The 17,172-nt window shown below is 36.3% G+C and overlaps 2 protein-coding genes across 2 annotated transcripts; both read left to right on the forward strand.

Moving 5' to 3' along the window:
* The first annotated feature begins 245 nt into the window (after window positions 1-245).
* On the forward strand, window positions 246-2,639 carry LOC137729010 (peptide methionine sulfoxide reductase B5-like). The gene is made up of 3 exons (XM_068467826.1): window positions 246-633; window positions 2,061-2,217; window positions 2,319-2,639. The coding sequence occupies exons 1-3, from the start codon at window positions 290-292 to the stop codon at window positions 2,481-2,483; spliced, it is 666 nt and encodes a 221-aa protein (XP_068323927.1). The 5' UTR covers window positions 246-289; the 3' UTR covers window positions 2,484-2,639.
* A 1,761-nt stretch (window positions 2,640-4,400) lies between these two features.
* Window positions 4,401-15,567, forward strand: LOC137729762 (K(+) efflux antiporter 3, chloroplastic-like). Its single transcript, XM_068468782.1, has 20 exons — window positions 4,401-4,469; window positions 4,597-4,642; window positions 4,991-5,377; window positions 5,478-5,579; window positions 6,663-6,743; window positions 7,576-7,677; window positions 8,520-8,597; window positions 9,612-9,680; window positions 9,887-9,937; window positions 10,581-10,694; window positions 10,772-10,873; window positions 10,961-11,095; window positions 11,565-11,746; window positions 11,849-11,984; window positions 12,300-12,371; window positions 12,473-12,574; window positions 13,297-13,458; window positions 14,311-14,400; window positions 14,504-14,662; window positions 14,899-15,567. The coding sequence occupies exons 3-20, from the start codon at window positions 5,024-5,026 to the stop codon at window positions 15,175-15,177; spliced, it is 2,370 nt and encodes a 789-aa protein (XP_068324883.1). The 5' UTR covers window positions 4,401-4,469; window positions 4,597-4,642; window positions 4,991-5,023; the 3' UTR covers window positions 15,178-15,567.
* The last annotated feature ends 1,605 nt before the right edge of the window (window positions 15,568-17,172 follow it).

Raw genomic sequence — 17,172 nt, forward strand, 5'->3', positions numbered from 1 at the left:
TTCGAACCTCGTCAGTGGTTAATCTAACATTTAACTTACTAACGTTATCATTTCATTCAAAAAAAAAAAATCATTAAAGAAGGTATCCAATCATCTACAAAATATAGTTTAAAAACATAATCGTCCTAATATTTTTCATTCATAAAACATAAAGATTTTGTTTGGTCAGAAATTAAATAGAAAAATTGAAAATATGAAATTGCTTCAACAAAAATGAAAAATAATAAAAGATGGCTCCCAAAATGGCAGGGTGCATATTCTATTGCAGTTGAACGAGTCCTATCTTGAAATGGGCTTGCACATTCTGAGGTCATCTCCCCTTTCTTCCTCCAAGACCATAATCTTCAACCCCACCACCATCACCACACCCACTCTCTCCAACCTCCTCCGCCCTCCAAGCCCTAAACCCGCTTCTCTCTTCCGAACCCATTTCACAACTTTACCTCCAAAACCCATCGCAAGCGTTATACCGGCTGCTGGGTTTGCTGGGTCTTTGCACCGCAGCAAGCGGAGCTTTCGTGGCGGGGTAGTTGTAGCCATGGCTGCACCTGGGTCGGCTCAGAAGTCTGAGGAGGAGTGGCGGACCGTGCTCTCTCCCGAGCAGTTTCGGATTCTGAGGCAGAAAGGCACAGAGTAAGGCATTTTTGCAATTGTTAGTTTAGTTGCTTGATTATTTTGATTTAGACTTGCAGTTTTGTTGCATTAATGTATAAATTAGAGAAAGAATTAGCTGTTTTGAAGCATGTTTTGATTTATTTTGTTTATTTAGTTGATTTATTTTTGTGGATGTGTGGGCATCCGAGGAATAATAAGATTAGAAATGAGGATATCTGAGATAAAGGAGGAGTAGCTGAAATTGAAGGAAACATGAGAGAAAATTGGTTACGGTGGTTTGAATATGTGAAACGAAGGCCTATTGACACTCCGGTTAGAAGATGCAATTACGGACAGAGGTTCAGGGCCGAAGGGATAGAGAAATACCGAGGAAGACTTTGGAAGAGACTCTTAAAAAAGACTTAGAGTACTTGGATCTAACGGAAGAAGCGACAGACGACCGAGCGCAATGACGTTTTAGGATTCATATAGCCGACCCCACTTAGTGGGAAAAGGCTTTGTTGTTGTTGTATTTAGTTGATTTATTTTTGTCTAGTATAGCAGAGATAGCTGTTTTTCACTAAATGAGGGAGTTTCCGTTTTTTGTCTAAATATAAGTGGCAAAACAAGCGTCATTAGGGTTGTTTTTACTCTGTCATCTAAAGTATTCTGCTTATAAACATTGGCATGTTGATTGCCATGACTGCCACTTGCTCGAGGAAAGTGATGTTAAAATGTTAATATGATATGAGAGATATGATACGAGTAGTATCCAAAAACCAAATAGTTCAGATTCTGTACTGAAATTGGCAGACTTACATGGATTGTCCCGAACAGAGAAAAAAAAAGAGGTCCATGTTCATAATGTGTGACTATGAGACTAAACTTGAATGTCATCCTAATCCTATAGATGTTTCTCTCTTTGGGACCGACTACTATAGAAGGAAGACCTGAAACATTAAGCATTATACAAGTGGAGTTGAAATAGGGGATGCTGCTTTACATTGCAACGGTTACATCTTACACTTTTAGAGAGATTTCAAGTATTAATCTGTGAGCAAATAGACATTTGGTAAAACAGGAAATGTGATATGTAGTCTCTTACACGTAGAAAGTGTCGTTAGTATCTGTTATTTGTATTTCATTTCTTTGCTAATTTCTAGAGGACCCTTAGATTCATTCTAATTACTGAAACTCTGTGCGAGGAACTTGCGGGACTTATTTATTTCTCCTACTTCCAGTTAAAACAAAAAATGAAATGCATGATAGGCTTCAATCGAAATTGCTGTTGCAAGATCTTCAGAAATAAAATGGATTGCTGCATTGAACATCTAAATTAATCTATCTTCGAACTTTCATTACAAAAGTGTAATGTAACATTATAACATGCTTAATACTTTACGATGATTTGTAAATACAAGAATGAAGGCTAACTTGTGCTCTGGAAATTATTTGGTGCTATAAAGGTATCCGGGCACAGGAGAATATGACAAGTTCTTTGAGGAGGGAATCTATAACTGTGCAGGATGCGGGACTCCTCTCTACAGATCCACAACCAAATTTAATTCTGGTTGTGGCTGGCCAGCTTTTTACGAGGGTCTTCCTGGGGCCATAAATTTTAACGTGAGTAATCTTCCTTGTGGTAGTCCTTGTTTTTTGGTTTTTTCATCTTAATTTAATTGGAGCTATCAGTTTTATTATTAATGAAAATCTTATGCTTTCAGCCAGACCCAGATGGAATGAGGACTGAAATTACATGTGCGGCTTGTGGTGGACACCTGGGTCATGTATTCAAAGGAGAAGGTTTTCGAACACCCACAGATGAACGCCATTGCGTTAATAGTATTTCACTCAAATTTGCCCCTCCCACTTCTAATCCATCTCAGTGAAGCGTTTGATCCTCCCAGTTCTAATTCATCTCAGTGAATCCCCTTGCATATTACATTTCAATATCGTAAGTTACTGTCAATAAAGTGGTTGTCATGTGAAGAATAAAGATTGATGGTAAAACCTTTTGTGCTAATGCTATCGTTCTTCTTTTTGTATGCTTCAACTAACGCATAATTTCGCCAAATGGGTTTTCTTTTGCTCCCATTCCTCCAGCCATCCCAGATTATGTTCTGTCTGAGTTCTGATGTATGGTCACCTTGGTTTAACGGAAGATTTGTGTAAAAGGATAACACGGTTTTGTTCGTTTGTCGTAGGGAAACCCTTATATGATGTCTGTTGAGTAAAAAGAAAATCTTGCGTCCGTCCTCATTGTAAAGACTTCAGCTGCTGGTGAGGTTTATTACTGTGAGAGGGTTGCAGTAATATGCATCCATTCTGTGTGTGAATTTCTTTACAATAGTACGGTTTAATGGTTACGTGCGGTAGAGCTTGAAAGGATTTTGTAGAAAGACAACCTTCGGAATCAGGGTACACAATAATGCAATTTGAACTGATAAGACATTAGCCCGTTAAGGTTTGATTACAACTAAGGCATGGATTAAGGACAGCACAGCAGAGCGAGCTTCTATATTTTACCTTGAATGCTGACAGTTTCCTCAAGTTTCTAATTTGTTGCTGCATAACTGAGGATGATGCCTTCTTTTTCATATGCGGTTTCAAGTAGGTTTCCAAGATGAGAAACCTAGAAAAACTTGGAATTGCGCTACTAGAATTCAAGAGAATTGTTATTAGCCCTCTGAAAAAGTTTATGCACTCTAACCTCATTCGTCCTAGCACCTGATAATGAAGTGTGATGGTTGCTTAAAAAATGGAGAGGCTTTAAGCACATCCCATGGAAGCGGAAACGCCGTAAATCTTGAGGTGCTCTGTGTTTCCAGTGGCGGATGGGTGAGTAACGCGTAAGAACTTGTCCGTGGGAGGGGAACAACAGCTGGAAACGGCTGCTAATACCCCGGGGACTGGCAAGAGAGATGGTTTGTAATCATCCCCTCCCACAGGACTATTCAGATGAAAGCTTTGGAGGAAGCATGGTGTTAAATGAGGTTAGAAGCGGGTTTTTATTTTCCTCGTATTCATTCAGTCACCGCCCACTTTACGACATTACCTTGAGGTAATGTTCACTTACCATGAATGAAAATAGGAATGGTTACCATCAATTTTAGGTACAAGTAACTTGAAAAATGAAGGTATCCCATTAACATATGAGGTTGTTATCCATGACCGTTTGAAAGTGATTTTAAAATAACTGAAAGCGCTTTTGATGAAATTTTTTTGAAATTAGTCCCAAGTAAAAATCTAAGTGAATTCTAGAAAAACACTTTAAATGTTTCATGCAAGAAGCACATATGTAGTTCTTCTTCCGAAAAACACTTAAAGTGATTTTGGCACTCAAAATCAATGTTATCAAAAGCGTTTTCGGTCATTTCAAATCCAAACGAGCCCCAATCATTCACATCCTCGCCCGTTCTAATCCCTTGTACCTTCATATTTTCATACCTATGCTAGCTGGTGGTAAAAGCTAAAGCCAATTTCACCAAGAAAAAGGGAACTTGCACAAGCATTGGTGGTGATTCTTTTCTTTATTCTCTTATCTGCTAAAAATTCTTGTCAGATAATTACAAGTGGCAAGGTCTTTGCAGCCTTGGAAATCGCCAGGTTGACAGTATTAAGGAAAAATCAGATTGGCTTTTGTCATTTAGTTGACGTGACTTGAAACCCATTTCTCGTTGCTCCAACGCCTGCCTCACACCCTGCCCTTCCTCCACAAACTGTCAACACACACAGTCGCATGCAATCCAAGCTTATTGGATTAAATCTCTCTCTCTCGTTTCAAACACATTGGCAGGCAGGAGGCCTCAAACGTGTGCACTTTTCGTCCTCAGCTTTTGCTTCTCCCTCTCTCTCTCCCATCTTTTACTAAGAAGGTTCAAATGATTTGGCTCTCTGCGTTTTCCTCAAATCTTTGCATGACTAAATTGTGGGTTTTGTAAGAAAAGCAACATAAGTCGTGGGTTTTTCTTTTCTTCAATGTGGGTTTTCTTGTGTCATCAGCCTCAGCACTACGTTGGAGTCACTCACTTATTTTGAAAGCTCTAAGGTAAATATGCTTCTACTTGTTATCCTTCTTCTGTATATTTCATGCGTACCAAATGATGAACTGAAAAGATGTTGTCTTTCTTTTGTACCTGGTGACCATCACCATCAGTAGGGAACAAAAATTCAAACTTTTATTTATGTGCTCAACATTTTGCCAATTTTTCCTTATATTATGTCAAGTTTTCAATCCACAACAGGAAACCAGAACATGCAATCAGCCAAACTTTCGGAATTTTGTTTAAAATCGAAAGCCATTAAGTTTTCCATTCTTCTTTGTTCCTGCATTTTGATAGTGGAGTACAATTGTTTAAGTTAATCTAGCCTATATCTTGTCTTCTCTTCCTTGCAGGGATACAACACTGTCAAACAAAAGAGCCCGTTTATGGCCTGCTCTCTGTCCATATCACGGTTTTCTGGGTGTTCTTTTATTCCGTATTCCAGTAACCAGCAACTGCATCCATTATCATATGCCACTAATTACAAGACAAGGCATCGCCCTTTTGTTGCAAGAAACTTCTTGCGAAATCCTTTACTAGCTTCCTCTGTATGCGGATGGAGAGGACTTTATTTCTCAAACCACAGACCAGTCCTTTCAAAAAGATTGCGGATTATACGTGCAGGACTTGATGTTGCCAGCGCTGCTGATGTCATTAATGATTTGGGATTTGATACTTTGACGTTCTTAGCTGTTACTGTCATTATCGTTCCAGCATTCAAGATCATTAAAGCTAGTCCTGTAAGACTGTTGTTGAATCGCACCTATATTATTGTTATTTTTGTAAAATTTACACGAGATCACTTCTTAGATGAAATACAGTATACGTTATGGTTTTCAGATACTTGGTTTCTTCTTTGCGGGGATTACACTCAATCAATTTGGCTTGATTCGGAATCTTACAGATGTGAAAGTTTTGTCTGAATGGGGGATTCTTTTCTTGGTAAGCATTCTTTGTTGATGTTTACTGGCAGAAAAGTTAATAATATCTGGCCTTCTATTCTTATGCTGTACCTGTACCATGTCTATGAATACTGCAATTCATCACCTTTCTTTGTGCACCTGTGATAGCCCTCTGTGTTAGCTTGATTTACATTATTGGTTCATTTTTTTTCATATTCAATTACTGTTATCTATGAGATTTGACTCAAGAACAAAGTGGAGACTAAATGTCTTTATTCCAAATGGTCATTGCCGATATACATAGTTGGTGTATTCCCTAACAACTTATCCTTTTGGGGTTCAGTAGTTGTCTAACAGGGTATCAGACCTGAGTCGCATGAGATCATGCCTTGAACCTCCTATTGGCATTTCCCATATTTTGCTGTTTAGGGAGGTGCAGGTGAGGAAGGAGGGTGTTAGCTTGATATGCATGCTTGGCTCATTCTCTAACTTGAGTTTTTGAGGTCTAGTGGTTGCCTAACACTTGAGATAAGCCGAAAAATTCTTTTCCGTTATGAAGACAGAACTTCTTCTTTTTGCTTCGGCCACCCCTGTGTACTTCATAGAAAGAATGAAAATATACATTCTCGTGCGTACTTATTGATGCTCAAACATAAGTACAATAACAACAACAACAACAAAGCCTTATCCCACTAAGTGGGGTCGGCTGCGGGTCCCAAGCCCACATAAAGGAGGAGGGGGAGGGCCCAACACTCCTATCTTACGTCGAATCCTTATGATGCTCAAAACATAAGTACATCCATCTTAAATTAGTTTTCTATTGGTTAATTACCGGATTCACCTAACTGTGACACTAAGAGTAAAAAAGAGGATTAATACTTAGGGTTCACTGCCTGGACTTACCTCAGATTATGGACAGCGAAATACCTGGGAAGGTGTTTGGATGAAGTGTCCTCTGCTTTGCATAGTTTTTTCTTAGACGCTTGTGCCATTTCTTCTGCAATTTGTGTTCTCCCAAAAGTTAAAGAATATGATTTCTAAATAAGCTTATATTCCTCTCATGGTGATATGTTAGTGCAAACCTTTTACATTGTTTTGTTTGACTGTTATGTTTCCCTTTCAGCTGTTTGAGATGGGCTTGGAGCTTTCATTCTCGCGCCTAAAGGCTCTTGCAAAATTTGCCTTTGGAATGGGATTAACTCAGGTAATTTGTAGACAAAGAGAAATACTTGGTGTTTCTAGTGTCCATCTGGTTGTGTAAATTAGACGATACTATTCTCGTTATTGAGGATAATTATGAAATTCAAACTGGAGTAGTTAGGGTATTGATATAACTGGAAAAATGTAAGTTTTGAGGTTATTTCAGATTTTATGGTTGTATTTGTATTCTGGAAAGCTATAAGGCACCCAAAAAAAAATAAAGAAGAAGAAGAGTATTCATATGGAATGGAATAAGATAGGAATTGAGTTGCTAATAAGTAGGAGGAAGAAATGGACGTTGCATTTCAGTGTTTTGTTCGCTTAACAAATTAATTGATAGGAACCAAATAATTTAATTATAGTTTTATATATATCATTTTGTGAAAAGCTATTTATATAACAAATTACTTTTCAGTAACAAATATCACTTTTTAGATTCGTCTCTCTCTTACTCTGTGTGTCTGTGTGTATGTGTGTTGATCAATAAGGGTTGATATAAAATTATAATTAAAGTTCTGAACTTCTGATTGAATAGGCATAGGGACATTTGCATTTCTTAAGGGCTAAGGCTCTTGCAACATCTTTGTTGTGGAAAATTCCATGAACGGTTATTTTAGCATAGCTGGAAGCATACTTGGTGCTGTTGATTAATAATTCTAAACACCTTTGAATGGCACCTTTGTCATTATGTAGTCCTATAATTGCTCTTTGCCCTGATCTTTTATGCCAAGCTTCTGTTTGCACTTTATGAATGCTGCAATTGCATGGAAAAACACAAATGACCATCTATAGTGCTGCTTGAATTTTTGACCTTGTTTTTTTTTTCCCTCTTGAAGGTCGTATTATCTACTCTTGCTTTCACAGCCTTCGAACTTCCACCTAATGGGGCTATTGGAACCCAAATTTTGACGTTCCTCTTTAACTCAAGGCCCGATTTGGTGAGAGCTCTGTTCTGTAGAACACTTTTAGCATTTGTTTCATCTATCTGTAACACGGTATTACCATTCGTATTCTCTTGTTATATATTTGAATCTTTTGACTTAGTTACTTGTTTGATTCCACTTTATTATATAGTTTTCAGGATTGCATCCACATTAGGTGCAGTGTTTACGGTTTTCTTCTATTATTCTCTTCTTTTAGTTTCAACTTATGGGAACATACTTTTTAACTTTATTAGGATAATAAGATTTGAGCTTATGGGCAAGGTCAGTAAGCTAGTGGCTAGTTGAACATATCAGGTCTGATATTATTCTTATCCGTCCTTTCTGTCCATAAATTCAGGATGGTTTTACTTTTATGTTCTTTGTTTGATATATTTTTGGTCTTTGGTTCATTGGAAGGGTTCAAGCTCTGGGCCTATCTTATTCCCAACCCATTACACAAATAACCCGAGGAGAATAATTTAGTTTTTAGCCCAAGGGTCCTTTGTACATTGAAGGGGTTCAAGCTCTGCACCCATCCTAATCCTAACCCATTACTCCACCCTCCCTCACATCTTGGGCTAACCCAGCGAGTATAATTTAGTTTTCGTAAAGATTTGACAACTAATTTAGTTATAGTGGTAATCCAATTTTCTTTATTATCTTTGTCCAAGTGCTTGTCCTGGTAAAAATATTCAAGTATGATAGATTTGTTTTGTTAAGTTAGCAGGTCTTCTTGATGTTTAAAATCACTATTGGTTTGTCTTTCAGTGTCACCAACTCGAGTATGATACGGATTGACCTCTGTCCTTGTCCTTGCCATTTTTAATTTTTATTTTATGTTCTTCCTTTCATAATAGGTCAACATTAGAAGCGTTGATGAAGCCGTAGTGATTGGTGCTGCTCTCTCTCTGTCTTCTTCAGCTTTTGTACTTCAGGTACTTTAAATATGGAACTGCAGAATTTTTCAAATGAAGAAATCTGTTTCAGTTAGCTGCTATTATGATTCCAGATATAGCGGTGGAAGAAAATGGCTAGTTATATTTGAGGAAAAGTGATCATTTTCCTTCTTCCTTCCCCCCTTGCTAAGCTAAAGTGGCGTGCTTTAAATATTTCATTTTCTTTCCAAGCTTTAGTAAGAACCCTTTGATGATAGTTTACTTCTTACCAGGGGTAATAGCAATCTATATAGTTGCAGTCACACCATGACATTTCAGTTGTTGGGTTAACCTGACCAGGAATTGGGCTGTACTGGCTTTAAACTTAAAGTCGTTTTCATTGTTAAGGATGCTTTGTTGTCAAACTTTAAAACCATGCTTTTAAGCTTGCCCAAAATCTCAATCACCATGCATAATGTATGACCTATGAAATATAGTACTTGTGTCCAATCTATTACATATCCTATTTGTAACAAATATTTTCACATTTTTAAATCAAAGCTGAACTATTAATCTAAAAAGGAGATTACCTGGTTTTGATTAATTGTCAAATACACCTGAAGTTGAACGTTAACAATATAATGGTAGAAATAGTTGTCTAAGGAGGTGCTGGAAGGGTTTGCTGTTTTATCATTGGTGTTAATGGTGCTTGTATGACCTGACTATAACACCTTACCAGCAAATAAAGCATAACAATTTAGTAAGAATTACAATAAGCATGCATGTGTGTATTATACGCTTCCCAGCATATCATATCTTTTATCCAAATTTTGGTCCCTTGAACGGGCATAATCCATGTAACACGTTACACATATAAGATCCTAGTGTGGGGAATTCACTGTCTTAGTTTTTGAGAGTATCCAGTATTTCAATTTCATTAACTTTTACAAGTTCTAAAATGGACAACAATGCAGAGTGTGTACTTTATTCCTAGTGCCAATAAATTTTCTGTTAATTTATATGTAATATATTTAATGACCATTGATATCGCTGCTTACATAGCATAATATATAGCTACTTGCAGAGAAAGGTGAACTCCCTACAAGATTTGGGTCAGCAACTCTAGGGATACTTCTTTTACAGGTTCTATTCCAAACCATGCTTGGAGTAATATTTTTTCTTCTTTTCCTTTTTGGGTTCGTTTTGATTTGTTGAATTGAATGGAATAAGCAGTGTTGTTGCTTTTTCTTTTACTTCCCGTTATGGATTTTGATAACGTTGCCATGCAAAGTATATAACAAGAGTATGATATCGGTAACTTTTGGCCCCCCACTACTTGATATTTTCAGGACATAGCAGTCGTACCTCTCTTAGTCATACTTCCAGTGCTGGAAAGCCAGGTATATGAGAAATTCAACTAATATTTTCTTTTAACTACATAATTACAGTTGAATGTACAATTGTGTTAATGTAATTAGGATTACTGAATACTGATGGTAGAACACAAAATCATTGCCTCCTTATATATAATAAAAAAAGAATTGATTGTATGACCGTGAGTACTGGGTGGTTTGTCTCTTTAAGATGAGCAGACCTCTGTTCATCTCATTATGTAATCTGTGCAATGTCTTCTGTGAAGAGAATGGAGTATGGAAGAAAGAAATTCCAGAGAAAATCCAACGAAAAACTCAAATTGATTTGGCAATTTTCAATTCTAATTTCTAGGTCTGATCCAAAATATATTATCAGTGAAGGATACTTACTGCTGGAAAATATCACTCTATTTGTAGGGAATTTTATTTTTGATGAAGCTAGCTTCTATTCTGTTAAATTATTAATACAGAAAACCTGTTTTTATTATCAACGGCTTCATGTTTTGAGTAAATTTTATTTTATCAACCATCCCTGATTTGTGTCGTGACTTTTTGCACCTTTTATCTTGAGTGTGCTGTTTTATTACTTTTTGTTTTCTTTTTGAACATTTTATCTGCTTTCAGATACTAGTCACTCATTCAGCATTCCTTCAATTTTTATTTTCTTCAGAACCTAGCAGAGGAAAGTATATGGCCAATGCTTCTGAAGGAAAGTCTAAAAGCCTTAGGTGGACTCGGTATTCTTTCTCTTGGAGGAAAATTCCTTCTTCGACGAGTTTTTGAGGTGCGCATGGCAAACAGAACAGCTTAAACTCTTTATATATTTGCTTTCTGGCCACTAAATTAAGTTTGTCAAATCAGTTTGTGGCAGAAGCAAGGAGCTCTGAGGCTTTTGTTGCACTTTGCTTATTGACAGTTGCAGGGACCTCACTTCTCACCCAGAAGTTGGGTTTCAGTGATACGGTTTGATATTCCTTCTCATAGATGTAGAATATCTAAGATTATTACCTCCTCTATCTATGTAATAGTTGAGTTTCACTATATATGCAGCTTGGAGCATTTTTGGCTGGAGCACTGTTAGCGGAAACAAATTTCCGGACACAAATTGAAGCTGATATAAGGCCATTTCGAGGCCTACTTCTTGGATTATTTTTTGTAACTACAGGGACGTCCATTGACATGCCGGTACATAAGTACTGTTTAGTTTCGAACATCGTTTGCTGTTTCTGGTTTCAAGCTTATTTTCTAAACTTTTCTTTTCTGAAAAGCAATTTTTGGATACTTGTGTGGCTGCCTGCTTGTTTTCAAACGGTTCTCTTTGTTAAATGTTTCAATGACAGAATACTGTTAGTGAACTAAGGCACCAAAATGGTCCCTAATTTATTTTTTGTATGAAAACAGTAAACTTGGTTATGCCTATGCATTTTATTCTGTTTCCTTTAATTATTTTATTGATCTGGTAAGTGATCCTATTTTCTTGATAAATAACCAAATAAAGATTTTTTGACCTGCGTGACATTAACATATCTAACTTCGTGTTCGGTTTTCATATACAACATTTACAGATGCACCAATAATAGAAAAAAACAGAATAATCATTCATAATTTAGCCTTCCTTTTCTCTTATATAAGTCATATATTCTTTTATATGCAGCTTCTTTTCCGAGAGTGGCCGAATGTGCTTTCTCTCTTGGCAGGCTTGATTGTCATCAAGACACTGATAATAACAGCAATAGGCCCTCGTGTTGGACTTACTTTACAAGAAAGTGTAAGAATAGGACTGCTTCTATCTCAAGGAGGCGAGTTCGGATTTGTAGTTTTTTCGCTTGCAAATAGGTGAGTTATAACTCATAACTCATTATATCAAACAAAGAATAACATGACTGAACATGTCAGGATTTCTATCTGTTTAAATAACTTCCTGCCTTGTCAAAACAGGCTTGGTGTACTTCCACTCGAGCTTAACAAGTTGCTTATAATTGTTGTTGTCTTGTCAATGGCATTGACCCCATTGCTTAATGATGCTGGAAGAAGGGCTGCTGAATTGATTGATGACAAATTTGGTGCCGAGGATGTAAGTTCCTACATCAAGTAGGAATTGATTGATGATAAATCTGGCATTGATGTATCTGGATTGATTTTTCATGCATCAACTCTTTACATTACAAGGCCATAACATTACTTGTTTAACGTTTTATCAGAAACTGAATATAACCGTTTGAAGTTTCTTCACTCTAATCAATTTTTTTTTCTACTTTTCCTTTTAATAATTATTTATGATAAATCATAAAGTACAACCATCCAGTTTTTCTGAATTAGTTTTTTATTTATAATATTCCCATATATTCAGTTTCAATTTAGTGCCTGAATTTTGAACAATTGTGTACAGAAAACTGCTGAGGTGGTGAACTTTGATTCAAGTGAACCTGTTGTTATTCTTGGATTTGGACAAATGGGACAGGTAAGGTTAACTTATGTTCTTCTGCAAGATTATAATTGCGAGTGGGCTGTGGGACTCTGATCCTATTGTAATTCCTTTTGCTCTCTTTCCTTCATGTCCAGGTCCTTGCCAATTTCTTGTCCACCCCATTGGCTTCCGGGATAAATAGCGATAATCTGGGATGGCCGTTTGTAGCTTTTGATCTGGATCCTTCTGTGGTGAAGGTCAATGAAATTTATTTTCGTTGCTTTCTATGTTAAAGAGGATTTTATATGAATGATTGCTTGCTCAGTCCGAAATATTTGAATGACTTCTTTTTTAGTCTGAAATAGTTGAACACTTTTAATAAAGCAAGTGAAATCTTCTTAATTGCCATAATTAATTGAGGAAGTCTGGTTTTAATAACTTCAACAGAACAGTGGATTTTGAATTGTCTGGTATAAAGTACTATATAATTTTACACCCCCTGAGAATGAAATGATTGTCACCCACCAAATTGGTTTTTGTATAGTTGTAATATTTTCTGATGGCATGAAAACAGTAAGGATCTCATCAACAATGCAGTAATCTCGATATCATAAACGCTATATTTAACAAGCCTCAAGAGCTAAACTGTGGTAGACACACCTTCTAATCTAGATATCATATGTTGTTTTGGGACTCTAATTGCATAATTGCATTAGAAGCTGGGAATCAGTGCTGAAAAAGTCAAAATGCTTAATATGCAGATTGGAATTTGCTACCCAGATAAAGTTTATGATTGTTTTCATTTTATTTTCCTTAAACCGTATTAGTTTTTTGATTGACACTTGAAGTTTGACATCTTCTTTAAACAAATGGAAAATCTATATATTTATTGCGGTTCTTTTTTTTCTTTTACGTATGTTAAGGATAAATTGATATACTTGGTGATGACATTAAACTATTTTCACCATTCCATTTACAGGCGTCTAGGGAACTTGGTTTTCCAATTCTGTATGGGGATGGATCACGTCCAGCAGTTTTGCAATCTGCTGGCATCGCTTCCCCAAAAGCTGTCATGGTTATGTACACTGCAAGGAGTAAAACTACTGAGGCCGTTCAAAGGCTTCGACAGGCTTTCCCAGCGGTAATGCGCTCTCTCTCTCTCTCTCTTGTCAATCCATTATAAGCACATAGGATGCAATCACACAAAGTAGACAGAAAAAGTCCTTGCCTTGTGACAAAACAACAAGAGGACAGAAACTGTATTTGGGTTCACTAGAAGCCACATCAAAGGGAAAAAATTGTTGTCGGGAGCTTGTGAAGTTTCAGTGCTTGTGATTTGATAGAAACATTTTTCCTTATTTTAAATATGTTGTTTTATATGTAAGGTCCATGTTATCCAATCTTGGGCTAAAAGCGCAGGTTTCAAACTTGCTATTGCTGCATGAATTATCCTTGAATTGAGCTTCTCTTGTTTTGGATTTCAACTCAATGTAGGACATTCAGTGGTTTTTAAACCCATTTTTTAGATGAAGCCTGAAATTGTTTTTGTTTTCCTCTTCTTTATACAGTTTTCTACTGACTTCGGCACGTCTCTGTGTGTGTGTGGGGAACCCCGTCCCATTTTGCATTATCTTCATTCCAGCTCTTCTGTATTCATCTGGACCATGACGTGGTTTAGTTATACAGCTTACAATCATAGAAATTTAGAGTAAGAAATATTACCTATACACACCGAGTGAGATCATACCGTTTGTGCTTCAAGGAGTTTCCCATTGAACTCTGATTTGAAGGGCATTGTAGAACCAATGAATTTGATACTGGCATCCAATTCGATTTGAGAATCCCAGTCCTTTTTGGCTATACATTGATTGCACCAGCTCAAGTACTATGAAGGCTAAACTCCTGCCAATACCATTTCCTTTCCTCTGGATTTTAAACCCTTTTGTATACTTCTCCACTGTGGTCTGAATATGGTAAAAGTTCTGTATTGCAGATCCCAATTTATGCGAGAGCTCTGGATCTCAAGCACCTTTTAGAACTGAAGCAATCAGGTGCAACAGATGCTATTCTGGAAAGCGCAGAGGTATCAAATTAATTGATTGTTATTGTTTGCGTTATTGAATACATAACTAGCAAGTCTTTTTTTAATACAATTTGACACCAGACTAATATTTTAATTCATGCAGACGAGTTTGCAGCTGGGCTCCAAGCTTTTGAAAGGGTTTGGAGTTATGTCCGATGATGTGAACTTTCTTCGTCAACTCATTCGGGATTCCATGGAGCTCCAAGCTCAAGGAGTGAGCAAAACTGATGATAAAGAACTTAATGATTTGCAACCGATGCAGGTACTTGCAAGCATCCTACACTGAAATTGCTTTGTCTAATCTTATTGCTCATTATCTTTCCCCCTCGTTTTCATTGTTTCTTGTATAATCAAGCGACCTTGGATGCCCTTCGTGACATTTTGAAGACGCAAAAGTTATAGCAACGTCAAGTTGAGCTACTAGAATTATTATGTAAATCTTATTGATAAATGCAGTAGAATGATCTATGTATAATAACGATTGGTTTGGTTGACAAGGTGAGAGTTGCGGACTTAATTGATGATGCTGTACCCCTTTCACCAACTCCATCAGAAGACGAATCATGGGGGGTAAACCAGGAAGATGCTTCTTATAGCATGGCATTTGAGGGCGATGTGGATGAAGCAAATCATGACAGTGAGCTCCACCGGTCAGAGAATACAGAAGAAAAAGAAGAAGTTTCATATCGCAGCTTAGATACAGAGAACGGTATTGCAATGAAATCACAAGACGTTGAGGGATCAACCTCTTGCGTAACAACGAAGGATGAACTGTGATTAAGGAGGGAAAATAGTTTATAAGCTTGACTTTTCGGTCAAAGTGAAATCATAATTCCTTGATGAAGGTGTCAAAAACTAGTCTGTTTTGCTTGAGACTAGCAATGCGCGCAGGAACAAACTGAACTCTCGGACACCAATATTCTCTGTTTCAGGAAACGGAGCAAGGGGTGCTAATTCTTCTTATCAACCCACAGGCTTGTATATTGTTTCAATTCTTTGTTTCCTGACAACGCTCGAGAAATATACGATAGAATGTTTTAGTTTTAGTGTTTTTTTTCCTTCCTTTTGTTCCGAAGTCTTAAGCCATGTGGTTTACACCAAACCAAAAACAAAGGTGCACGTAGAAAAAACAATGGAAATGATAACCATATACCCTTTTTAGCCTCATACACATATGTTTAATTTTGTTTGTCGTTTTCGTTTGATTTGTTCAATTCATAGTCATAAATAAAAAAAGGAATATGAAAAGTTTAGAAGTTGTGTGTATAAAACTTTCTCGCAACGTTAGAAATCCGGTTCCAAAAAGAATCCTCGCCTTCCAACACAAAATTGAAAGAAAAAGAGAGAATTTTTTAAGATTTTTCCATGAAACATGTGTCGTCCCACCATGAACCAAATGAAAAAGTGAGTTGAAAAACATGCACATATGTTTCTTCCAAAAAAAAAAAAAAAGAAAAAAAAAAAACATGTACATATGTCCGCTGATGGAAAATATAGAACAAGCATGAAAAAGAGGAGAAGTAGGATTTTCTTCCCTTTTATTATCATTTCCTTTCATCCGTTTCTCTCACACTTTTTCTTTTTTGTCTTATTCTCTATATAAAAATTCAAAACAAGATGTAAACGTGGCGTAATCGCAATCATTTAAACAGGAGGAGATTGAAGGGAATAGAGATGAAGAGAGAAGAGAATCCTACTAAAAAAGAGGGTGCTTGCTGTACAACATGACTCTTTATGCTTTTATTCTTTTGTTGTGCAAGCGAAAGAGTAAAGTTGGCACAAATTGTTTATTGAAATAAGTACATAGAAAGAAAAAAAAAACTAATGAAAAGGGTTTGAAAACTTTGAGTTTTAACTATAAAGACAAAATAAAGAGTAAAGTGAATAATATCATGATTGACTTTTTAGTGTAAAAACGTGGTTTTTCGTTGAAGTGAATTGTACCGGAAACTTTTTGTTAAAAATCCCTAGAAAAAATGGGAAAACTTTTACATTACGAAGGTCTCTTTATATAGGAAAGCCTTATCATCCATAAAAAATAACCGGCTCTCATTCATTTTACTATTTCATCCCTCTAAGACTTATTTTATTTGTCACTTAGTATTACGGTCTAGTAATACTTCTTTTCACTTGTGAGTGAGAGGTCTAGGTAGAGGGGGCGTTGATGGGGAGCGAATGGTGCAGTTGCACATAGTCCCAAATTTGAAGGGGCCTTAAGCTTTTGTCATTTAACATCATGTAATAATGTTCTATACTTAAAAAATTGTTTTTATTAGCATTTTAAACCGCATTGTGCACTCCTTATAAAGGATACTTTTTTTTATTTCCAAAACATAAAAACTTGGAGTATAATGAGATTTTTTTTAATGTCAATAATAACATCTTGAAAAGCAACAGTTTCTTAATTTATAATATAACAACGTTATTATATATTCAAATGAACTTTAAAGTTAGAGGTCTGATGCTTTTTTTTTCTTCATGTTTGGTTGTTTAAGATAAAACTACTTTTGATTATTTAATGAAGATTATGTTTATAGCTCTTTTTATTTATCATTAAGGACATTTATAAACATGCAATCAGTGAGTACTAAAGTTTGTTTTGATTTTTTTTTTTTAAACAAACGATATTATCTATGCTAAGAAGGTGGGAAAGTGGTTTAAGCCTCACAATAGACTAACAATAATATGGTTCAAATTTGTCTTTAACGAGAATTGAATATAAGACTTTTCACATACAAGTGAAGAAGAATACTACTAGATTGTAATATTAAG

This window comes from Pyrus communis, chromosome 3 (assembly GCF_963583255.1).
Source record: "Pyrus communis chromosome 3, drPyrComm1.1, whole genome shotgun sequence".
NCBI lineage: Eukaryota > Viridiplantae > Streptophyta > Magnoliopsida > Rosales > Rosaceae > Pyrus > Pyrus communis.